At 34.9% G+C, this 27487-nt stretch overlaps 1 protein-coding gene across 1 annotated transcript in view; it reads right to left on the bottom strand.

Moving 5' to 3' along the window:
- Nucleotides 1-27487, bottom strand: part of LOC106130026 (unc-112-related protein) — a 42609-nt gene that overhangs the window by 6185 nt on the left and 8937 nt on the right. The window contains exons 2-4 of the mRNA XM_060949098.1: nucleotides 4726-4961; nucleotides 3528-3763; nucleotides 3055-3278 (exon numbers count right to left, since the gene is read on the bottom strand). Of these exons, the coding sequence (XP_060805081.1) occupies nucleotides 3055-3278; nucleotides 3528-3763; nucleotides 4726-4961 (696 nt within the window). The remainder of the gene's footprint in view (nucleotides 1-3054; nucleotides 3279-3527; nucleotides 3764-4725; nucleotides 4962-27487) is intronic.

The following is a 27487-nucleotide window of genomic DNA, read 5'->3' as shown; positions in this document are numbered from 1 at the left end:
GCACGAACAAATATATTAATCTTTGGACACCTTTTGAAGCTTGACCTAATCCAAATTAAGTTTCAAAATTCTAGCAACAGTATTAATATTACTGAATTCTACAACAGATGTACATTCAAAGAATAAATGATTATGATTATGAAATTGAATCCAAAGCTTCTTATTAAGAGGCATGAACTTTACCACTACGACACAGAGGTGGTCAACCAAAACAGAATGTATTTGGCATTCCATATCCAAAACAAGAGCCGGGGCGCCATAATTTGTAGTATACTACTCTGTCAAGAAAGTAGCAGGAAAAGATCAATAATACACAAACTGTTTGTTATTCATCCAAATTTATTTTATCACCTTCAAAATATGCTCCTTTAGAAACGATACACTTACGCCAACGAATAATCCAATCATCAAAACATTTTTTAAACGCTGTTTCCGGAATTGAGGTCAGTTCTCGCCGCGAATTCTCTTTTATGTCTTCTACCGATTGAAAACGGGTGCCACGAAGTGGTAATTTGAGTTTAGGAAAAAGAAAAAAGTCGGCTGGAGCCATATCTGGTGAATATGGTGGTTGCTCGATGGTATTTGTTGAGTGTTTGGTTAAAAATTCGTTCACAATGATGGCCTTGTGCGAAGGTGCATTATCATGGTGCAAAATCCAAGAATTTTCTTTCCACAAATCTGGCCTTTTTCGTCGGATTTGCTCTCTTAAACGCCGCATAACACTCAAATAATATTCCTTATTTACCGTTTGACCTTCCGGCAAGAATTCCGAGTGCACAACACCGCGATAGTCAAAGAAAACAGTCGACATGACTTTGACTTTTGAACGACTTTGGCGTGGTTTTTTCGGTTTCGGTTCAGTTGGAAGGCGCCACTCCGAAGCTTGTTGACTAGTTTGCATGTCAAACTCGTAAACCCACGTCTCGTCACCAGTAACAATGCGTTTCATGAATGTTGGGTCGGAATTGACTCGTTCTAGCATGTCCTCAGCGACTCTCATGCGATTGAGTTTTTGAAAAAAATTCAGGTCTTTTGGGACTAGCCGAGCGGCAACATGTTTCATACCCAAATTATTAGTTAAAATGGTACGGATCGACTCGTGAGATACAGAAAGTTCGGTGGCTATCTCTCTCAAAGTTGAATGAGGATTTTCAGTCACTATTTCCTTCACTTTTGCGATGTTAACTTCAGTTGCAGACGTTGATGGCCTACCAGAGCGAGGCAAATCTTCCATCACATCTCGACCGCTTTTGAACGCTTTGTACCACTCATAAGCACGAGTTTTTGATAAAGTCGATTCACCGTAAGCCTTCTGTAACATTTTCAGTGACTCCGAACACGATATTCCATTGGCAATGCAAAATTTAAGACAAACTCTTTGTTCGATGTTTTTATCCATTATGAAATTAGCAATACACACTAGATATGATATAACTAAAAATAGCACTGTATTTAATGTAAACAACAGATGCAACTCAAACTCCGCGCCAAAATGGAAAACAGTTGTGCCAATCTAACAACAACAAAAAAAACAAAAATTTGAATTTGGAACCATAAATAAATAATCCATTCCCGATACTTTTCTGACTGAATGTATATCTTCTTATCTTATCATTAGCACTTTAGATACAAATTGATTTATTCTATCTAAACTAAACAATGTTATCTGTGTCGTAAGAGACGTATTATGTGTGGTATTATACGGCAATATTATAAAAACATTATAAATGTGTTTATACTTTCTTCGTTAAACTACGAACTTAATTTTTAGGCCGTGTGGTACCGGCAGAGTAGAATAGCACCACCCCATATCTTCCTGTGATATTTTCTCGCTTAATGATTCCTCGCTTAATCCCTTAATCGCCCTAGAGCGATTAGGCGAGAAGTGGGCAGCAGCGCTTTCTACGCTAATATGACAGCATAATCCAGAATCAATAAATACTGCGGTCACCAACCAGCCTGCCTAGCGTGGTGACTATGGGTAAAATTCTGGGGAGGCGATAGTCCAGCAGTGGACTTTTATGGGCTATTACAGGATCTTTGGAACATTGTAATTTTTTTTTCAACAAACCTCACTGGCTGACAATTTTAAATCGAAAAACAAAACAAATGTAATAATAAGAAAACTAAATCTGTTGTTCTAAAATAAGTAACTTCTAATGAATAACACTGAATGTGCGTCATTAAGAAACTGGAAAATTACACAAGGAAAATATTATCAAAATACTGAACCAATTACATCACACATACATACATACATACATATGGTCACGTCTATATCCCTTGCGGGGTAGACAGAGCCAACAGTCTTGAAAAGACTGAATGGCCACGTTCAGCTATTCGGCTTAACGATAGAATTGAGATTCAACTAGTGACAGGTTGCTAGCCCATCGCCTAAAAAAGAATCCCAAGTTTGTAAGCCTATCCCTTAGTCGCCTTTTACGACATCCATGGGAAAGATATGGAGTGGTCCTATTCTTTTTTGTATTGGTGCCGGGAGCCACACGGCCTACATCACACATTTCTGAATTTTACTAACAAATGAAGTTATTCACTCTTATTTATTTTAGAGTAGCACTCCTCTTTTCTTGAGGGCTTGTCTACTAAAAGTCTACTGGATCCACATTTTGCTACTTAGGGACGAACCATGTCTATCCATTTGAAAAATTTAACAACACAAACGAACGAGTTACTTAACTATTAAGGCTGATTTTAGAATCACGCCGGCAAGACGCGCCGTTGAGGAGCGTGTTCCGAACCGCGCGCTTGACCGGCGGAGCGCTGTTTGCACGTTTCGCTGCAAAATATAGGCAGTTTGGCAGCGCTGGCATCGGCGCGCGTCTGAGCTGAGTTACTATGAAATGGACTCCTATCTTGTGTAATTGTAACGGCGCGCGTGTAGACGGCGCTGATTAAACGCGACTGAAATCAGCCAAATTCGTATAAAAACCTGATTTACCCATTATAGACAAAGATCGTGGTTATAGAAGGAATTCTCTCCAGGGGGATAAAAGCAACGGGGACTAACACCTAAAGAATGATGACGATACTCACCCAACGTTCATCCTAGCTCGTTCCACCAAAGATTTGGGAGTGAGTAGAGATTCCCTCGACTGTGTGTCGGGCTCCAACGGCGAATCGGCCAGGGAGAGGTCAGCGACCGAGTCCAGGGCGTCCAAAGACGCCGCCCGGGGCGGAGTACCGCAGTACCCGCCGTCACTCGATCCGTCGCTTTGTGTGCTGTAGATGTGGTTTCCGTAACGACGGAGTGTGCCGTTCTGAAATGATATTAGCACTTAATCGAATGTTGATTGTTTATTTGTCCAGAATTAACTGAAAAGTCAGACGCCATATGCTCAAGGATTGAGGCAGTAAGTGAACACCGAATCCTGCGCAGAGAGAGTGCTACCGGGACAAAATGTTTAAATGATGATGATTGTTATAGGCTGGGACTGTGATATCCTTTAGATGATAACAAAAGAATTGCTACTTATAGAAAAAGAGGTGACTCCTCAAGATTCTTTTACCTGTTGTGAAGCGACAGGAGTGGCAGATAACGATCTTGGCGGTGGTGGTGTCGCAGGACATAATCCATTTGATCTGTCCAGGCTATTAGAAGATCCTCTGGCTGCTGCGATGAATGTGTTGGTGTCTGGTTGGCTGGTCTTTATCCGTTTCGCTTCTTTGAGGTTCTGATAGTTCTGTTTGAGATGCGACGGTTCTAGAGGGTAGCAGAGTGAGAGCTCTTCTGGATGCCGTATACCTGCGCGATAGAATTTACACTTTAATAATGTAGTACACTTTAGTAATATATACATACATACATATGGTCACGTCTATATCCCTTGTGGGGTAGACAGAGCCAACAATCTTGAAAAGACTGATAGGCCATGCTCAGCTATTTGGTTTAATGATAGAATTGAAATTCAAATAGTGATAGGTTGCTAAAATTAGTAATTTATTAAAAATATCACAAATATTCTCGATCTAGATTATTATTATCTAAACAATTAAAAATACTAGTTCATCTTGAATAGATGAAAAGACCCGTCGGTTTGATCTTTCAATTCGGTACACTTATTGGAGTAAAAAATGTTAGTTAAATTGGTACTAGTATCTAATGCGGTCAATACATACATAACTTTTTAAAATTATTCTTCTTTGATCTATAGAGTTGATTGGATTCAAAATCTTTACTGCTATGAAATAAGTTATCATAAACACGATCATAAAAAGCATAACAAGTTCAAAGTCGAGTACAGCGAATGAAACCGCACTTATACAAAGTTGCGGAAGATAAATTACACGCATCGATATTCATCTCATTGAAGTTGTTTCTTTGACGCTGTATTTATATGCTCATGTGCCATATAAGATGTAATAAAGTGAAGTCATAAAACAGGAACTCAAGAATCCCGTCTATATTAAAGAGCGTGGTTACTACGCAAAAAGTGATCAGTGGCTTTTCTTTGCCATCGATTATGTCGGTTTCTGCCTTTTAATAATTTTCATAGAAATGGTCTTAAACATATAGCAATAAGGCACTGAGGTGATTACTGCTAATCTTTCTCACCAAGAAGATTTGCCCTCCGACTGCACCACTGATGAAGTTAACAATAAGTTGGACTATAAAGCGAATAAAAGCTTTTATAAGTATTCGACGATCGAAAAGAAGCACGGTAGATTATTAAAGAAAGGTTCAATGTAAAGGTTGCCTTTACTTACCAAGACTCTTACAAAGTTGGATCACTGCGCTAAAGGTGTCAATGGAGAAGTCGATCTTGCAGTCGATGTATCTCAAGTCTGGCAGCTGGATCCTGAGGGGTTTGTGCATGGGGGTGAAGTGGAGAGCGGCATCGGCATGTACGGAGTACTGGTCAAGGGTATGCTTGGGACGTGAGAGCCATTTGTTTCGGGTCGGCCACCAGAGAGCGTGGTCTGACCAGTCCTTTTTGAAATCTGAAAATAGTAATATACCAATCAAATATAACTCTTATTCCCGTTCATGTTGGGTTTATTTAATGTAGTTATTATTTAGATGTGATGGAACGTGGATTCGATTTGAGATGAGAGGATGTTTTCGGTCTTACTTTTTATCAGTCATAGATTTACTGCAGATATGAATGCAATAGAAGCACCTATTTATTAATCATTAATAAATATTAAATTCTTTATCATATTTTTAGCCATTGTTGGCCACTTGTTCTTACCATATTGACAATTAAACATTGCAACAATTTACGATCAAAAATACGTTTGACCATTACATTTAAAAAACTTATAACGTAATCCGAGACTCCCTAATGTTCAACGTTCAACATGTTTAAAAAATAAGACACAAACATATTTAAAACCATTAAATGTAAAAGCTTAACTTAAAGAGTGCAAGTAATGGATTCATTTCTCAGATGCAGCGGTCATATGGCTGTCATTATAGCGAGTGAGAAAAAAAACATCATCCGGCTTTGGTCATAAAAAAGTTAAGTAAAAAGAGCTATCAGAAGCTCTGTGACGTCACAGTAGCGACCAGCATCTGAGAACTTCAAACTTTCTAAATTCAAACCCTTTTTCTTCGGCTAGTGTTCAGGTTGTGAGGGTAAGGATGGTTCACCTTAGATTGGTTATGTTCGTTTCCAATTTGTTTCCGTTAAGTGTGAATCATGCTCATGGGGTATGTGGTTGGGTGGTTTTAATAGTGTGAATCACTGTCCCAGCATTAGATAAATCTATGAAATTCCCGAGATTTACGCACATTCCGATAGGAAGTAATGACTCATTTTATAGCGTGTTTTATAGCGTACATAAGGTTGATTATGCTTTATCACTCTTGCAGTAAAACGTGAAGGTTAGTTACGGTGGTACGCAAAAAATTATGTACTGATACCAGACTTTGACCCTTCCACTTAGTAAATAAACAATTTGATCGAGTTAAAATGAATAATCTGATGCCAGCAAAGATTATCAATATCTCTGGTTTAGACTTAATTTCCATGTAAACTCATGCATGTAAAAGCTGATGCAGTTTCAGATCTTCGGGCAATATCATTTCAATAGCATTAACCCTGCAATAACTTTATATCGGAGGTGACGTCAACTCGTTTAGATCGACCCAGCCAAATGAGTCATGCTGCCAAAACTCGATGTATCTGTTAAAATAATTGAGTCTGCAACGCCGCACCAAACCGACGAAGTTCCAATTCAACAAAAATAATTTTTAAAAACAATGAAGAAGCTACCGAGAAAGAGTAATACTCGTATTTTGATCTTTTTGTCACCACAACACTGTATAATGATAAATATTGACTTACAAATAACCAATAAATCAAAGATGACATAGAATCGCGTAAAATAGTAGATGTAACTAATGCAGCTGTTTAAGATTACAAGGATATTGAGTTAAGATGGTTGATTTGAAAAGCAAAATCATATAAAAAGCTAAAGAAATACTGTTTTTCATTACATTATGTATACCGATAACAATGTCCAGATATCCAGTTAGGTCTACCTGCGTGTCTATGACCATATTGGACCAACCTTAGATAGACGAGGTTCGCATCCAGTATATGCAACTTTACCACCCCGATCACGTATTCTCCTTTTCTTGCAGAAATACGAGATTCTAAAATTCCTTTGTTGGAAGCGTGTTTTGCAATGCCTAGCCGCTTAAGTTCGACCTTTATTGTAGAAAAAATAAAAATTCTGTAATGTTTATGAAGCATAAAATTTTATGAAATGGTACGGCTAATAAAAAGAACTTGCGAAATGTCGTGATCCAATGTGAAGCGTAAATTGTTGTGACAGTTATAATAAACAATAGTAGACCGACCCAAAAAGTAGACAAAATTACAATGAAGCTGGTTTAAAAAAAAATACCTACTTATTTGACTAAGATACATTGTGCAATACAATAGTTATTAAAAAACCATTTTAATGAGCATGTATTTTATCATTATTGAGTAGACTTTATACTTTAATTAGGTATTCCAACGGTCGATCAGAGATTCCTTATAAGGTGTAGTGTGGAGGTGCCGACACATCGCCAAGGTATTTGTAGTACTTTTATAGAAGAGCTCCTTATATTATTCTGTATAGAAGGGTGATAAGAAATTCTGCGAACATGGAAATCAGAATCTAAACATGGAAAACGCCGCTTGTGTTTTTATTTATCGGAACGTTAATAAGGGTGCAGTATGAAAACTTGAATAAGACTAAGCTTTATTCAAAATCGTGACTAGAAAAGCCAATATGAAAACTTTAACTTCTCTGTTGAAATATTTATGAATTTTAATTCTCTACTGATACGAGTATTGTTTAGAAACATCTCAAGTACAGGTGTTCTGTTCAATAGATATACTTCAATATGTAGGGCATGTTTCTATTTGCGCTGGCAAAGAGCCTTCCCTTCAGCTAATTCTTGCGTTGAAAAATTACTGTTTAACATATTTTTAGACATTGACACTTAGGAACAAACCAATTGTTAAAACTATTGTTATATTTTATGAACAGGGAATCGGTTAAATTATATTTTAACGAAAAGAAAATAATCACATTTATCTAAACTGTGGTTTTTAAATCATTGTGATTTGTATAGCGGATAGTGTTCTTGAACCGGTATTGGACTTCTTTGGTGAGTTAAAATGCACTTTAAAGAAAGCCATTAAAATTTTGACTAAAGCAATAAACAGTTGCTACAAAATAATTAGTGAGGAAGCTCAGTACGAAATGATCTTTTTGTGTGTGTGCCGTTACGAAGTTACCGGTTCTGTAATAATTTACTATCATGGTTTGGTGTGGTCTCGCAGCGGCTGAGTTGGCTGCAAAATTATAAATTACGAATGTAGGGCATCTCGCCTGGTTTATTGCTGCTTGCTTCAATGCCTGGCGACGTGTGATCCGAGTCTTTGGAGCCAATATATTTTAAACTGAAGGCAATAAGGTTTGACATTTGCCAACAGTTATTTATGTTCGTATTTTATTGCATCGTAATGTTATCTTTGTCCTGGATAACACGAGGTATTTTAATTTTAATCATGAAAATAGATCGAAAGTTTAACATCACCATTCACAACTTCGGCCTTAAACAGTTGATCGTGTTCAAAGTCGAGTTACAATGTTCACTTTACGCTTGAGGTCTAAATATCTCTATTATAATATTTGTAAAAGATCTCATACATCATACAATCAGACGTCTTATACGTAATTAATTGCGTATACCTTTAACGTTCTGTGACCTATTAAATGACATAACCTAACTTAACTGAGAGCAAATAGACCCGTCGGAACTAGGCCAACGATTGGATGGTGCATGTAATGATAACACAGTAATGCACTTTGTTGTTCAAACAAATGGAATTAAACTGAATACAGCGTATGTTTAGAACTGTTTAGTGGCAATGCTTACATATAGTGTGCTCCGCAAACACGACGCACGGCAAAGTAATTAAAGTACCGTTATCTTGATTAAATAGTAAATAAATGGACGAGAATCATAAAATAACAGAAGCAAACAAGAACACCACGTTATGTTAGCCTCACGTTTGTTAGCTAAAGATGTGTCAAAATTTACTAACTTTGCACACTATACTGATAGTTATGAGCATCTTTATGTTGACCGTATTCAACTATCAAAATAATAAGGTTCAAGAATAGATGGCGTAAAGTTAGAAAAGTAATTAAATTTCTAGTGTTATGAATCTCTCTACTGAAAAAAATATATATCAAACATATAAACCAGTTTAAACGTGAAAAATGAATAATTCCGGCGACAAAATGCATCCTAGTAGTACACCTTTTATCTTGATGCATGCTTACAATTGTCAGATCCGCTTTTAGATTAGAACTACAAATAAATGACATCCACTTCAAGTTAACAAGATTGTCCTCCTTGTAAGGTAGGGTAGTAGAGGTTGTAACTGAGGTCTATCTTATAAGAAGTTACTTTTATTTTGTTGAGTACATACGAGTATGTGTGTGATCGATAATATCTAAAGCCTTTTACAAGTCCAAACTTTCTAAAGAGACATTAAATTTAATTTTACTTCGATAAAATATATAAAATTGAGAGATATTTATCAAAACTGCCTTAATGCCATAGGAATAAATCATGTTTTGGATGGGTGAACCACGGGCGGCAGCTGGTTCGCTATAAACCGCTACTGTTGTTTAATGGATGAGGCGCAGGCATTCGCTTAACGCATATAAATAGATGTCCCTTAGGAAAACACGTGTTTTCTTTGTCTTTGTAAATGTTACAATTACAACATTACAATGTTATGATATATATATAGTTAAATGTGTAAAATAATTTTACCAACTTTCTGTTTTATTTCTTGAAACTAAGAAAGATTGTTTTTTGCAGTGAGAGGCCGTAAGGTCTCTTTCTCTTGTTTATTTAAAAAAACACAAGGTTACTTCAAAATTAATTAAATTGCATCAATCAAAAGGAAGACATCTTTCTAGCAAATTTAATAGGCAATCGGGTGATACCGTTACAACAATCAAACGCATAGCTGTCCTTATAAGCTGAGAAGGTTTAGGTGACATAATCGCAGCACGGGCGGCGTAGGCGCCCGCCCCGGCACCACCCACCGCTTCCGCCACGAAGGCGTAACACCTGATAGTGAGGCAACTACTAGACCGGCCGAGGTACCTGACTAGATAGTTATGCGAATATTTTTGATCCAAACACGATTGGATATGACGAAATATAGTCGATATTATCATGGTGATATAAATCTTATTGATTCTCTCAGTGAGAAATGTGAGAAAATTAATAAAAAAGACAGCGTTTTTAATACTTAACGTTTAAAAACGACGTGTCGGTAATTTCAGTACTTTCGAACATCGTAGAAGGGAAGGCTTGTGATTGATTGACCAAACAAATTCTGTATTCATAAAGAATCCAACCGTTGCTAATGCATTCTATTTGTACGTTTTGTTAGAATACGAGATAAAGCCGACGAAATAAACCTTAAAAACGCTTTGGATAATGGAACCAGTAGGAAGAGTGATCATACACAAAACTAACAAGTAGTCCACCGTAGCTAATAACATAATTTTAATCGCAATTCAATATGCAGTAGGTTATTGTGCTGTCAATATAAGTATTGTCGTAGGACGTGTGATGTTGAGATTGCTAGCAACTATTGTGTCAATCATTCGAGTGGCTAATCATCATGCCATGGTAGTGCCATGCCTATTTTAAATACTGTTGTGTTACTCATTGTTACTATTAGATAAGCCACGTTAACATGTTTTACTGTTCTCTATAATATGACTTATCAAGAAACATTTAATGGTTATTTTAATGCGTCAGTTGTTTAGTTTTGCAGCTATTGTATTAAAAATGAATCAGAATTGTTTCATTTCCTCTATTCCTAAATAAATGGGCATATGTCGTACAAATGAAAGAGCCAAACATAACGGAAGAATCAAATATATAAAATACAATGCATCGAGGTCGATGTCAATAAAATGAACAACAATAGAACAATAATCACCAAACAAATAAATTTCAAACTAAAGATAAACTTATAAGAAAAAGCCGCATAAGAGATTCTATCTCAAAGTGCTTGGATCCACATTTGTAAACACATATTATTGATAAAATCATGCTATTCATAAAGCAGACATAAAATAGAATTTACACTCTTGACAATAAGAGTGGATTTCAAACGAAGGAACAAGGAAGATCGCGAGTATATCGGACGAATACCGGTCGGAAATTGGCTACGACTTTATACAGAAAGAGATCAAATTGATTTCGTTTAATCGCTACACAGTTGGCCCATTTTGAGGGCGAGTTAGTGAACCAGTTCGGCCTACGTTCAATCCAATTACACACAAGTTGGACCGAATGCCATATTAATTCAGCGTAAATGGTAGCACTTATAACGTTATCGTACTGACAAACAATGACTTTCGAGTGTGATCGTAAATGCATTTGTGTACAAAATGTTATCAAAATAAATTACAACAAATACATGAGAATAAAACGGGTGCAGAACAAAAGATTCGATTAGTAGTGTTTCGTAACGGCCAAACCATTATTTCAGATAGTAACCTGATCACAAATAGCAGGAAATTCGTCTGAAATAACAGGATGGGTGTCATTATAAAAGCTTTATTGCGCGAGTTCATGTTTTTTGAGGGTATAATGAACAAATGACTCAAATTATGCAATCCGTAATAGAGACACGTTATGACATAATTATGTCGAGTAATTATAATGACAAAGGTAATTACGAATGCCTTTCTTAATACGAAATACTAGGAAGACGAATTGCAAAACAATAGTGTAATAACTATCGACACTATCAAAAGATGCAATAAAGTTTACTGACGTATTAAACCCGCCCACTGAACTAATCAAAGGACCGCCTTGATTTAAGAATGGCCATTCATTGACAATACGCTCATTGACAACACACAGCTGTGGATTTTAGATACGTGGTTTAGTAAAAGTGTTTACTATACAACCCGTCGCTTAAAGATTAGATAGTAACCATTTATTTTCATTAAACCACCCATCTTGTACAATAATCTTAATGGAATGAATCACAATTAACTTAATTTCTAAAGTGTTGAAAACAGGTCGTTAAGCCACCTCAACTCCAAAACTAATGTTTATACCTTGATCTTGTTATCTTGGAATGTGGACATATCGTGGGCATAGTCTAATACAGTTATTAATCGTATGGTTGTAGAACGAAATACTTTAGAGAAAGTTTACACATGACACCGATGTTCAGCAAACACAATAATGAAATTAATATTTTAAAAACATTTCGAGAAATTGAATATTTCAATTATGATTATTCACGTACCCACACTCGACTTGATCACCCACTTCACATTTAGCTAAAGTAATTTTTCGTTCGTCATTTTTGTGTTGTCCAATTTCTTCATTGTAGTATTATTCAAAGTTTACCTTTCTATCTATCCATCTTACCATTCCCCAATTGGTGGTCTTTTTTATTATGGATTGAATTCCTCACCTTTACCTGTAAAGAACAAACAATAATTATGTAGAGCTGTTATAGTAATAAAAATTTGCCATGAAGGTACATGGATTAACAAGATCATGCTTTGTTGAGTAACGTTGAGTATTAAAGACACGTTTGCTATTTATTACAGATTACCATATTGCTTTCCCTGTCGCCCACTCCCGAATTCAGTGGGCGATGAGTGAAAGTGGTCTTCCAGCTAGAAACCACTAAATTACAAGCACGCTGCACAGTTGAGCAACTGCATTGTGCACAAGTTGCGTCAAAACCATTGTAAATTTCATCACAAGTGTACTAATGAAAGAATCACGAGGGTTGCAAGTCTTAAGAATGTTTCTTCATTCCTTGATAGCCAAAAGAAACAATTGCCATAAATTTTTAATATTAAAGCAAATTGTTTTGCTGGCATATTCGAATTGGGTGGATAGGTTTTGATCAAGATGGTACATGCAGACATATTCTGTAAAAATAACGAGGGTTACATTACTCGTACAAATCTTAACTCCTTAACTCAGAATGAGAATGTTACTTAATCTTTTGATAGGTATAACTGTGTAAATTGTTTTTCTGTCTAATGCGAGTAACGGGCGGATAGTAATCAAGATGGTCATTAACCATACAGTGCAACCTTAATACATCCTGTGAAAATATATGTCAGATAGTGTATCATTATTCGATCTAGATTCTCAGAGGCAACTTGTGAACGGGTTTTTAGCAATAAATTTCACCATTTACGTGTCTGGGCTGGTCAGCCACTACGAATTAGACACCGACCGTAGCAATTAACAACCTTCTGAGCAATTATTGAAGCGCAATTCCACCAAGTTATTAGCAGACTCCGGCTAAACAATCAAAGTTATTGAAAGCATTGAGGCAACCCGAGATACGTTTGAAACGATTCTGCCAAAGGACTATGACCTCACTTTGATTAATAGTATAATGTGTGTTGTGTGTGTATAATTAGTAGTTGATGCAATGTTGTAGGAAATCTCGGTTAGGCAAATGTTTGACAGGCGATAAAGGCGTGTAGATAGAAAGTGGTACAGTCATCTTAGTGCCAATAAATCGTATCTTATCTTCCTCAATGCGCTCTCACGATAGTATATCTTATATTGCAGAGGTCTGAAAAGCTCGTGTATCATGTCTTAAAATTGTCTGGAAGTTTACCCGTCATCATTCACTTAACACGTCCACGATTCGCCATCTTGGCCAATCAAGTCGTTAACCTCTGACCGGCACATCATTTTTCCTTATCTGCAGTTTCTGTTCTGATAAGTGGCCTCCCCTTGCTATAAAATTAGAAGTGCATTCATTCAAAATACGGGGACGGTTAAAAAGGAGTGTACTTTCAGATATTTATTCATCAATGTATGTATTTATTTCATTTATTATGGTTGTAGTCATACATAAAACGAAGACGCTTTTCGCCACCAAGATGCTTAGAATTGAAATCTGTGACAATTACTATGGTCATATCAACTATATACATAGATTACTCAATATGGGGACCAGCTGGCAAAGCTATTGTGATTAGTGATGCGACTCGAGCCCTGTTTTTACTCGAGTCACTCGAGTGAATTTGTCAAACTCGTACTAGATTGAAAAAAAATATTATTCGAGTCTCTATGCACTCGAGTTACCGAGTCAACTCGGCGCATCGAGTTAATTCTGTTGCCACTAGATGTCACTTCACTACTCTATTTTACTTATCTGTGTCGGGCCGGTACAAACAAATCAAAACTGACAGGTTTAAACTTGCATCTCGTAGTTAGCCGTACTTTAAGTTTTTTTTACCAAAATTGATTGAATATTAGTGTTTAAAAGTGAAAAATACGTAAAAGAGTTGATATTCTTAGTATTGGTGAATATAAATTAAAGTGTAAAAGTGATTATACCTTAGGTATTTGATTGTAAGTAACCTACTTAATTATATTGTTAAAAAATATGAGTGAAAAAGAAAATGGAGCTAAACAGAAATCATCAGTGTGGTTATATTTCGAAAAAAACAGTACCAATAAAACTGTCATATGTAAAATTTGTAAAAAACAATATAAAGATTTCGGGAATACCACCAACTTAATAACACATATGCGAGGAAAACATTCGCTCCAATTCAGTGGTTTTTTTGAAAATAAAGATAAATCCATAGATAGAGACAGCAAAATTAATAATTCATGTGGACTATCAACATCTACCGCTAATAATCAAGTGGAAACTGTTGGCTCTGATACGACTAGACCTGAAGAGTGTGCTACCAAAAAGAGGCGTTATAAACAGCTATGTTTTTCATCATCCAAAAAACAAACCCAAAAAGATATTGATATTGCCCTCGTTAAAATGATTTGCACTGATATTCAGCCTTTGCAAATAGTAGAAAATAAAGGATTTATCAACTTTGTCCGGACATTACATGCCGATTACATTCTCCCAGACAGAAAAACTTTGTCGGAAAGGTATTTACCTCAACAGTACCAACTGGCACGCTCTTCTCTAGCTGATAAGCTAGAAGATGTAAAGAATTTGGCTCTAACTACAGATATGTGGACCTCGGATAGCAATAAGTCGTATTTGACGGTCACAGTTCATTTCATTAGCGAATCAAAACTATTCGCGCGTACGTTAAGCACAGTAGAAGTAAAAGATGTACATTCTGCGACTGTTATAGCCAACGTTTTAGATACTGTTTTGGAGGAATGGAGAATCAGTGACAAAGTTGTTACTGTTGTAACTGACAACGCCTCCAATATTAAAAAGGCTGTATCGGAATATTTAAATAAAAGAAATCACTTTTGTGTGGCCCATACTCTAAATTTAGCAGTATCTGACTGTAAAAAATCAAACTTGCCATTGACGTCATTGTTAGAAAAATGTCATACTGTAGTAACTTATTTCAAACAAAGTACTAAAGCAGCTTACAAATTAAAAGAACTGCAAGAGCAGATGAACCACCCTGTCATAAAATTAAAACAAGAGGTTATTACAAGATGGAACTCAAGTTTTGAAATGATGGAGAGACTACTACAGACTAAATTATCCTTATCAGCCGCATTGTCTACCATGTCTTCTGCTCCGGAAAATTTCACTGCTAACCAATGGGAGGCAATAGAAGATTGCGTCAGTGTTTTAAAACCTATTGAGCAATTGACTACAATACTATCTGGCGAAAAATATCCAACTTTGTCCTCTATGATACCGTTAATCAGAAATGTCCAAACTTGTCTTATAAAGAAGGTTCCGGTTACAGAAATAGGTGAAAATCTAAAAATCTCTTTGCATTCTGCTATCACTAAACGCCTCGGTATCTTAGAGACCAACAAAACTGCTGCCAAATCCACTTTTTTAGACCCCCGCTACAAGAAAGCTGGTTTTGGCCTCGAAGCCAATGCAGAAAAGGCTGCCCAATGGGTTATAGAAGAGTTAGAATCAGAGATTATAAAAAAAAATAGGAATTTAGCTCCTGATGAATCTAGTCAGACAGTGAACACGTCAAGTAATGCTAATGCTAGCATTGGCACAAATAATAAGGCTAATGATTTATGGGAGGATTTTGACAAAAAAATATCAGAGAGAGAATTAATACAAACACCTACTTCTTCTGCTATAGTGATTGTGAAACAATATAGAGAAATGCAATATTTAGATCGTCATCTCGAACCAATACTATTTTGGGAACAGCGAAAAAAAGCGATGCCGGAGTTATATGAGTTAGATATTAAATATTTATGTATACCTGCATCATCCGTTCCTGCAGAACGAGTGTTCTCTAAAGCAGCCTTAATTTGTAACCAAAGAAGAAATAGATTAGATTCTAAAAAAGTAGACGAAATCATTTTTCTAAATAGTTACTTCTCATAATATTTTTTATTATTTTATTTTTTTCACAAAGAAGAAAAATGTTAAGTTAAGCACAATTATTATTATTGATTTGTCTTTAAGAATCTATTTTTATTTGTTTTGTATGAATATTTAATGTTTGTTAGAGCATATTTTGTTTTTATATAACTTTATTTAGTTTAATTGTCTTTAAAATTAATAAGTTATGATTTTTTTTATTATCATTAAAGAAAACTTGATTGTAAGCTATACTAAACAAAAGTCTGAGACAGTCTGATTTAATATAGTTATTGATATTTATTAATAATAAAAATAATAAAAAGAAAACTAAGTTACTTGTAACTAAAATTGCATAAAATATGATTGTTCACAAAGAAGTAAAAATGTTAAGTTAAGCACAATTATGATTGTTGATTTGTCTTGAAGAATATATTTTTATTTGTTTTGTATGAATAGTTGATGTTAATTAGAGCATATTTTGTTTGAAATATAGGTTTATGTCACTTTATTTAGTTTAATTGTCTTCAAAATAAATAAGCTATGATTGGATATTTTTTTAATTATCATTAAAGAAAAATTGATTGTATGCAATATAATAAACAAAAGTCTGAGACAGTCTGATTTAATATAGTTATTGATATTAATAATAAAAAAAAACTAAGTTACTTGTAACTGAAATTGCATAAAATGTGATTGTCATGAATAGTCAACCATTCATGGAAATTTAATTATTCTTACTTCTTAGGAAGATCTCATCATTGTACATTGTTGATTACTTAAATAAATAATATGTTGAAATTCTTATAATGTGTATTTTATTTCATATTAGTCCATCCATGACAATGATACTAGTTAAATAAAAATTGCACTCGAATTGCAAACTTTCAACTCGAGTGAGATTTTTACTCGAGTGAGATTTTTTACTCGAGTAACTCGAAAACTCGAGTATGACTCGAGTGAGGCTGTAAAATTACTCGAGTGACTCGAGTCACAACATCCCATTCGAGTCGCATCACTGATTGTGATTCGGGTCGCTTACGCAAATTAATTACGCACGACGCAAGCGCCAGGATGTGCACACAACTCTTTCATTAATGCACAGAACGTCCATGTAAGTACACGTCGTATACAGGACTTCCGGTGCTCACATTTAAGTTTTCGAGATTAGAATTTGTAGAGACTAGTCGTTTTATACTAAATTTAAGGAACCAAGCGTTGATCTATTTGACATTGAATAAGACATTTTATTAAGTGTATGTGAAGTAGGAAAGTGATCTTCTTCGTGTGTGTGTATATTGTTTTATATTTCCGTTTTGAATACCTTTTAGTTGATGTTTCAAAACGATTTCTGCATTTATGCTTTCATAAACAAATAAGATATTAAAAAAACCTCGCTTAAAAACAAGTAAGTATTAAACGTTTCAATTGGATTAAGAAATGTAAGGCTATTAACGGTACCAAAAATGACATTCGTGAGATAAGCTAAAAGCAATGATGTTAATATCGTTCTGAAAGCAAATAATTTGCATATTTGCGATATTGTCGCAAATACTAAGTGAAACCGTCATTGATAAGGTTAAGTGCTCACATCTACTGCAATTTAATTGATAGTCTACTTTCATCAGCTTTCATTAGAGTAAGTTTATAACTATTACGATAACCATTTGCATTTATTATGTGGCAAATAAATAATATGAGTATTTTTTTACAAATAAAAGAGAATTAATTTATTTTACCTATTTTTAGGTTAATAACAAACACGTTTTATAACTTTTCCACTATTTTTCAATTAATGATGTCCGTAAGATGTGCTTTCCTACCGAGTAGGATATCCACTCCATTTTTTCCTGTGATTGTCTAAGGAGGACAAAAACAGAGCTTTAACAACCAGTCTTTTAAAAAACTTGAGCATCAGTGCCAGGTAGCAAATATGCTGAAACTTACTCCGAATACCTGAAGAAAGTTACAATGGGATTGCAGTCTAAATGCATGAATAATTATTACAATATAATATATGTGTAGGTGTGTTTGTTTGTCTCTATTTCACTTCAAAACCACTGAACTAAACCGATCGCCATAAAAATTTGTATACGAAGAACATAGGTTTTCTTGACAGAGCAACGGGCGACAAGATATAAAACAAGTAAATTTTTTGGAGGAAACCTTCAAAAGCATACGCTACATTTAGTTGTCTGCGCACAGACACCGAGCTCAATATGTCGAGGTTCACCAAGGACCCTGACCCACATAACGTATATTTGTAGAATCGAATGATGCGGACGCGATGAGGCACTCTAATAAATTTAATGTTACTCTTACGAATCATGGAACTTTAATCGAAGATAATGAAAGAAAGCCCATTCATATAATCAATAATGAAAAGGAACAAGTAAATAAGGATATATACAATTTATTTCGCCAAAAAGAATAAAGGCAAAACAATATAAACTGTAGTACAAAAGGCTGTAGAAAATCATCGCAAATGGAATCTCTTTCAGGCTAACCTGTGATCTTTGAAATATATGGTGGTGGTAAAAAAACAAAATAAAGGGTGGCGCGAGAAAAAAAATGAAACTCTAAAACATGTGTTAGGAGTGCAATACAAAGAAGCATATAGTTGTTGTTAACAGATAAACAATCAACATTTCTTGAAAAAGGTCAGAACATTAGTTTAACAGATAACCTCAACCAAACTGATAGTGTACTGCAATATTATCAATAGCATCATTAGTGTCAATGTCGTCTCGTTTTTTTTATAAACTTTAAAAATAGCCAATCGGGTATTCGTCATTTGTTGTTACATCATTTGGTATAGGCGGGTCTTGTCTCTGTTTACTTTGCCATAAGAGTTAGGAACCATCGAACTTGTTTATATTGCCTTGAAAATTAACATTAATGACTGGAGTTCTTGTTAATAAATTCCGGGTTTGCGATTGAATAACTTCAAAACCAAAAAATATGCCCCAGACACCGTTAGAATATTGATCGATTGTTAAACTTACATAACTGCGATGAGTAAAAGGGGTGCGTCGCAGCTAACTTATTAGATTTCCCTCACCATGCTCTGATATGATTGATGTACCATTACCGCTTTCGTTAAAAGCTCGTGTAATACGGACCGGCCGATAAAAATATTTTCTATAATAACGTTTTCAAGAATTGTTTTTGTTTCTTCTGCCCACCTGTTTTATATCAGATTTGTCATATTTATAGGGGAAGGGGCCATATTTACGCTTTCGCTACGAACGTGCGGTTAGTGTGCGCGTGCGCAGAGCGGATACACGCTCATTATAAATAGTCGGTCGTCTATTTTAGTCAGACGCAGGCAGCCACCAGGCGCCTGACATGTGCCCCCGTCGCAATCGTCTGGAATACTGCTTGCTACAGAAATTAATTAAATTCCTTACATGCATAGTCATTTCAAACGGGGTTAACGTACCAAAAGAAGAGATTTTGTTGAATAGTAGCCAAAATCTTATCGAAAACTTTTATGATTATATTACTGAAGTAAGGAAAATTCGTTAATCCTATTATCTTATTTATCTACCAAATCGAAAGCCAGTTGTTGAGTGCGTATCTTAGCGGCAAGGTCATGGACTCACACGCACGCAGCAGTTTACAAATATTTATCTCTCCACTTGCCACCAACATGAGCACTTTTCGCGTGGGAATCTTCACATTGGCTGACAATTTAAATCGACTGTAATTTTGAACTCAAAGATCTAACGAATAAAGACTATACAGCGAAGGAAATTCTTGGACATGTTAGAGTCGGAGACGGTTTAGGATTCGTTCCCAGACACAAAATTTAGCACGTCGATGAAGCAGTCAGACCAGCTTCGTTGTCGTTTGATATTTAACTTAGCATCTATGACAACAAAGAGTAAACTAACAAAGCAAATGTAAATGATGAGAAAATAAGACAGTTTTTGGATGAACATGGTCCGGTGTACACGCTTCAGTAATAATAATTCCATTCGAATGATTAATTCTGCCTAATTCTTGGTTATGATACCATGGAATAGGTACGACTTTTCAAATAAGCATGAAATCAATCTGATGCAGTGAATGAATGCGGGTGGTCTAATAAAGGGTTAATCTTGATTCAATTTCGTCAATAAAGCACATCATCAGATTATAGTCGTGACCAGCATGTTGAAGCTATTTACATATTTAAAATTAATGCGGCCTCAGACAGACGTCATTATCGGAGTGGAGATATGAATGATCGATTAAATGTTTGTAGGAAAGTATTATATGCCAAGTTAAAAGCGGTGTCACGGAAAAGTATGATTTATTCGTATAAAAAGTCCCAAATTCTTGCCACAAGGCAGAAGAAGGAATATCATAATAAATAAACATGTCCTGTGTTTGCTTTCAGTTCGACGAACTACATCTCGTCCCTTTCAAAAGAAAGCGCATGCATGCAAATTGTCAGAAACCGGATTTGCCGATATTATGTTGTTATGTACGCCAACAATTTTCACTATAAATTATACATAACGTACGGCTTACTTATTGGTTTCAAAATGTTATTCACCGTCTTTTGTTTCTGAGAAAGTTAATGTACACTTTTGCTGTTTTAATAAAAACACCAATTATTTACGTTTCAATAAAATAACTAAATCAAATTGGTTTAAGATTATTTTACATCTAACTTCGTAAGAAGACTATATCTATGAAAAGTCCGTTACTACGGATGTTGACGTTGTGGACTGTTAAATGTATTCGAAGATATGAAATCCATTGACCATCCGGTTAGCAAACTAAAGGCCTTTTGAACAGTTATTAGTTTCACTGAGAAAGATTTACATATGGTTGCAGTTTCAGTATTTGCAAATTGTTATTGCTTCGAGGAGAATATACCAATATTCTGGAAATAACAGAGTTGCAATGCAAACGAACGATGTCTTTGATGTTTACATGCCTTCGGAAGTCTTGTTGGGGATTTTATTTATACAGTGACATATTTTCCTTAAAACGCCAAATTTGATAGATAATTGTGAATAATTAATTATATATGACAACAAAATAATACAGACCAGCTAAATTTAGAATTTATACGAGATTAACAATAAGAATATAATAAAATCCAATTTGCTATTACATTTAAGTATTAAAAATCTAATAAACATAATGGAATTTATACAAATAAACAAAAAAACATACAGGATTCACGGGTTCGATAATGAATAGAATTAAGTTAATAAAAGAACAAAGTTAATGAATAGAATTAAGTTTAATTGCAGAGATAATCAAATTGTTGCACAACTGAACCGAAAATCGAAACAATGACAATGGGTCGTCAAGCCCTAATAGCGGCGTACCTTGAAACAGAACAAATTGATTTTACGACCGACGAATTTGGAGATAAGGCCGTGTAAGAAAAACAAACCGAACAATCATTTAGCGTTGATGATCATTGCCGTTCAAACAAGACAGAAAACGACTTTACTTAATAGACATTAAGTAACGGAATCTTAAATATTTTTTTTTTCTTAAAGTAGAAACAGTAGATGATAGGACTATTCGTGTTTTCTTCAATAGCAAAAGATTTCCGCTGAATGGGATTCAAATGAAATTAAATATGACTGCTTTCTTCAAAGTTAACCCAGTTAGCCGAACATTCAAACGTTTCGTCACAAAGGTAACTTGATCAAGGAATCGATGCCGCATACCGTAAATGTTTCAATCAGCAGCTAACGAAACATAACATCTGGAATTTGTGCGTTGCACAAGCTTATAGTCTTCATCGGATTCAAATGCTATATTTCGCTCAACAGGAAGATTGGCCTCATATCAAAAGTCTAATAGGTATCGTAACTTTGTATTGCAAAATGTTCAAGAAATTTAACATTTCGGGAAATATAAATGTTTTAAGAATAAAATCACTTTAGATAGGGCAGTTTTAAAGTTATTTATATATGGAAGATAGATGAAATGAAAAATGCCTATCGATAGTCATCTATAAGGATTAATTAATACACTATCTATCAGGATTAAGCTATGAAAGAATTAAGTTTTTATGAATATACTTTAACACATATGGAAAGCATAATGATAGCTATGTTTTCACTAAGGTGATTATACGAAAAAAATTAAGAAACGCTTTCTAAAAACATTTGTTTTCTGTAAAAATGGTTAAGGCAATGTCTGCGGGGTCAACTAGTAAACATGGTTCACTTCGCTTGACTATATAAGAACCTACATTTAAAATGCTTAATACAACATCTTTTGTATTTACAAAGTTGAATGACAGCCGTCAAAAAACGAAATTAACTCGAACAAAGCCCCCATCACTGTTATAATGGAGCGTTAAAAACTATTTTTCCAAAAAGAAACGCTGGATTATCGCGCTTGTAAAGGGCATGTTTTCATGTTAGACACAGTTGTCTAACTTAAAAGGGCCATGTTGTATTTAAATAGTTAAAAGAGTTAAATATGTATTATGAGGACCTTCTCAATGTAAATTAAAGAAAAAAATGTTTGAATGATACACACGGAACGATCAAAATATAAGAGCTGGATGTGTCAACATTTGCCGCATTGCCCTTGGCCCAATATAATGTTTTCGCACTTGTATCATTAACGCACCGCAGAAATATGTTATAGCCATGTGTTACAACAAAAGCAGATGAAGTCATCGCAGCACTAAATATAGTTAATGAGGAAAGTCCACGCGACAAACTACATGAACATGATGGTGTATTTCAAAAATATGTTATGGACGAAAGACTCATGGCGATAAATTGAATTCAAAATATACTTAAAAACGGCGTCAATGAAATTTAAAAGTTAGGAAGTCTAGAAAAATAATGACGAAAAGTTGTCGAATCCTAACTTATATTATAAATGTGAATCTTCTGCTTCCCCGGCGTTTAATCCGGATTGCATCCTCATACATATCTCTAGAGACGCTCGGAATACGCCCTTTGACCATGATTCTGGATTGGACTTAGGTTTTTACACGAATTTACTTTCATTTTACCTCCGCTTCTTTTGCAGAAACGCCTTTTACAGAATCCAAATTAGAGGTAGAGAGGAGAATATCATAATGTTTGTATAGCCTTTAGAAAGCATAAAAAAGCGAACTAAGTATCGTGTAATGGATCAGCAAACAGAAGGAGTGGCGACACTCCCGTTACAACCTTGACCTCCGAATATTTTGAGGACAATGTGACAAACATATGGCCGAATTTATTCATGCAGTGTAGATCCGTAAATACAAATGACAAAAGAACACGTAATATGTTTACCACGCACATACGTAAATATAATACGTTACATGCATGTAAAAATGATTAACAATTGGATGGGGTTTTGAATTTAACTATGCAAATAAAAAAATAAGATAATCAAATGGAGTACACACATTGTGAATCTGTAAACTGTTTTGCATTAGCAAATAAATATCTAATGATATTTTGGTTTTAATTATCTGATGAGTATTTGTAATGATTTACTTATTAATTATGTACCTACATATGAACTGAACATAATTAATAATACATAATTAATTGTCACGTCTATATCTTTTGCGGTATAGAAAGAGCCAACAGTCTCGGAAAAACTGAAAGGCCACGTTTAGCTTTATGGCTTCATGATAGAATTGTGACAGGTTGGTAACCCATCGCCTACAAGAGGAATTCCAAGTTTATAAGCCTATCGCTAAGTCGCCTTTTACGAAAACCATGGGAGAGATATGGGGTGGTTATATTCTAAAGTGCCGGAAACCACACGGCATAAGTAAATTAAGAAAAAAGATAATACATACAAAATTAAAGAAATGAAATAAAATGAAATGAGCTGAATGTGGCCATTCATTCTTTTCAAGACTGTTGGCATTGTCTACCCCGCAAGGGATAAAGACGTGACCATATGTATGTATGTATGTTGAAGAAACTAAGGATAGCGGACTGAAGTCCACCTTTGGGATGTGGGTGTGCATCACATGCAATCAACCGTAATGGATTCTTAATGGAAGTGCAAACTAAATTACACGGAAGATTACACCTACATAGCATGATATCAACAGCAACGGTTCCACATTACTTTAAAATGATACTGTCCTTACATCTGATGATCTTATAGTATCATCGGTTGCAATTCTTCTGATTTCTATATTACTTATTGCTACGTCAACTACCTATCTAATTATTACTGATAACTTATTTAAAAGTACACATAATCTGGAAAGATTTTACGTAATATTATTTGTACACTAGCTGTGCCCGCGACTTCGTCCGCGTGGAATAGTTATTCACGCGGTCACGGGTATTAGAAAGAACGCTGGTTCGCCGTATTAAATGTTTCGCTGCAAATTGCTTATAACGACTATATCTCAAAACCTATTCGTCTGATTTATATACTGTAAATGGCAATTTTAGTCTACATGAAAAGCCGAAAGTAATAAACATATTTATTTGGATAAGGATTAATACTGAATTAAATAAAATTGGTTTCAAAATAACTTATGTTTATAATGAAAAAATAATCTTAAAAAATGAACATAAAAGTGGTTATTGTAAGTAAACCTTAAGAGATAGATATATGCTCTCGCGGACTTTTTAGTGGCAAAAAATGAGTACTTCACATCTTGAGTACATTGTTTTACTACATCTTTGTTGGTTTGCGCAGCGTTCGCGTGGAAAGCTCGCAGATGGCCGACTCATTCAACTTTCACCTGCATTGTTGACGTTTCCCGTAGGAAATCCGGGATAAAATGTAGCCTATAGCCTTCCTCGATAAATAGACTATCTAACAGTGAAAGAATTATTCAAATCGGTTCAGTAGTTTCTGAGATTAGCGCGTTTAAACAAACAAACAAACAAACAAACAAAACAAACAAACTCTTCAGCTTTATAATATTAGTATAGATTGTAAGGATGGTCTGATTACACGAATGTTAAAAAGGCCAAAATTTAAAAACAAAATTACATCGCCAAACTTCGACAATATGTATATTTTGATACATGTTATTCTGGTGTAATAACGAATACTTTGTAAACTAGAAGCATGTTCCAAAAAAAATGAAAACATCTTATCATTTCACATGTCTCTCCAAAAGATTTTTTATTAACTACTAATGTGACCACAACTAACTGCCAAAGAAATAGTAAAGAAAGAAAAACAATAGATTCATTCAAACCTTAGAAGATTCAGCTATTTCTACAAGTTGTTGGCAAAACACCAGTAGCCAACGGAAAGGTGTCGAAAACATCGAGTGTAGTGTTTCTATAGTAACTCTGAAGTCAGTTTTATAAATAGAGACTGAATCGGGCCAGCCGAAGTTACGGCACCGCTCATGATTTACGCTTAGTTAAATTAAACAATGTCTAAACTGTATTGGTTGTAAAACGGGAATAGATCGGTGTTAAACTGAAAAATTTAATGGAACGGCCGCAACCACAACTGGTAGTTTTGTAGAAAAATTAATTGTAATGCGATTCCAACGAATATATTGCAAAAAACAAACGATGTACAATCAAAAGTTATTCTCCAAGAACCTGTCGAAGGTTCCAAATTTAGTGATTTCAAAATGTGTAACGAGTTATTTAATCATGGTCATAATTAATAATGACAACTAATTTGACCTTCTCACGAATTTGTCATGTTGCCAAAAAGTTGTTACTTTCGTCTAGACATATTATGTTTTACTACTAGACAATTTTTACGAAAACCTATGCAGGTGAGTATTTGTTAGAACATACGTACATACATACATAAAATCACGCCTCTTTCCCGGAGAGACTCCCTCTTTCCACTTGCCACGATCTCTGCATACTTCCTTCGCTTCATCCACATTTATAACTCTCTTCATGCAAGCTCGGCGGTTTCGGGTACTCTTGACCTGACCCTTTACCAGGACGTCCTTAATTTGATCAAGATAGGTTCGTCTAGGTCTGCCCACTCCGACCTTTCTCTCCACATTGTCCTTTATATAGTCAACCTGCTAGTATTTGTTAGTACTTATTCAGAAAGTAACACTTGTAAAATGAAGACATAATTGCTGTAAGCTTAAGAGACATTTAGACACAAGACAGTCAAGACTTTCAAGGAGTCATTTAAAGCTAAGAAATGAAACGAGTTGACATATTGCCATATAAGCATTGGTCATTGGTGATGACGTCACTAGCAGAAAACCGGTCTGAATGCGTGACCGCGAGTAATATGGAGTCATCGGTAAACTTGAATCACCGTTCTATCATTATACGATTTTATAAAGAGTTTTTATAGCTCCAAAGCGGTAAATACGATTTCGGATATGAAGAAAGTGGGCAACATTACAGTTGTTAGATCTTAAAAGTGAATCGACATCACCTAAAAATATTATCTCAACCTTATTATCCTTTTCCTTGATTACAAGCGAACCAACGTATAACCAAAAGTAATGGTCGTAAAAAAAAGTTTAGGCTAGAAGATTTAAAAGTTAGCAATTGTAACCATAAGAGAATTTTCAAAGAAAATAGTTGAATTAATCATGAAACTTCGGAACTAGGTTAAGCTTAAATTGGTGCTATGACAATAGCAACTACTAGTTTAAAAAAAATAGTTTTTTTTTGTGAAAACTTGTAGTGTCGGAATACATAATCGAGGTTTAACCTCCCGTTGATGCTGCTTTCTTTGTGTTGCGTTGTTTGCACTGTGTCAGTGGCATCTCGTGTAAGAGCTCGTGGCTCGAATAACAATGAGAGATACAACAAAGGTCAACGATACTGCAGAAATACCGAGTGTAGTGTTGTTGTCATTAGCATTTGTGAAATTTTGCGTAAAACCTTTTTGAATTTGTAAAAGTTTATTTTTATTATACCCATCCCGATTTCTAAATCAAACAATAACAGTTCATGTTAGGAAAACGTTTTAGCTTCATTTTTTGTACACGTAGACATAGTAGATTTGATGTTTTCTTTATAGACATAGACTAGACATGTAGTCATTAGCTTACAAATGAGTAAGAGCTTGCCCAAATAATGTATTAATTTTTGTTGCTTTTTCAGACGCTTGCCTAAGTATAAATGTTAAATTCTCCTAGATATTGTCATTATTTTTACACAATGTATTATTATCTATTTCCAGTATGTCAATGGAGTTACTATACTTGGACGAGAAAGCTATTTCATTTCCGTCCCATTTACTATAAACGAAACACCATCATATCACTTAATAGTTTTTAACTACATCGATTTCAATTAAAGTAAGTACGAGTTAGAAAGTGGTACACAAATATTACACTCATTAAAGAGTCATCTGAATACCTAAACTAAGAATCATACAATAAATTATTGTTTATTCAAGTGTGATAACACCCTACTTACTCGAACAAATGAATATAAATGTTTGATTAGACACGCCAATTATGCAGGAATGTCTAATTGGTATAATAATGTAAACATCTTACATTACTCACATGGGTAGGTAAAGTTCTGCTGAATAATAGTATAAAATATATATTATGGTTAAAGGCGCAATGCCATCTAAACATTCTCAACTCTCTAAAGAGGCGCCCCCTCTTTAGAGAGTTGAGAATGTTTAGAGGAGTAACGGCAGGAGGAGGAGGAAGAATGAATTGTATAAAGATATAAAAGAATTTACCATTCCCATAGTAAAAAAACTGTCGCTCTTTCTATTCAAAGTCCAAAACTCACTAC

This window comes from Amyelois transitella, chromosome 18 (assembly GCF_032362555.1).
Source record: "Amyelois transitella isolate CPQ chromosome 18, ilAmyTran1.1, whole genome shotgun sequence".
Lineage (NCBI taxonomy): Eukaryota > Metazoa > Arthropoda > Insecta > Lepidoptera > Pyralidae > Amyelois > Amyelois transitella.
The sequence above is the reverse complement of the archived record's forward strand: the minus strand, read 5'-3'. Positions and strand labels throughout refer to the sequence as shown.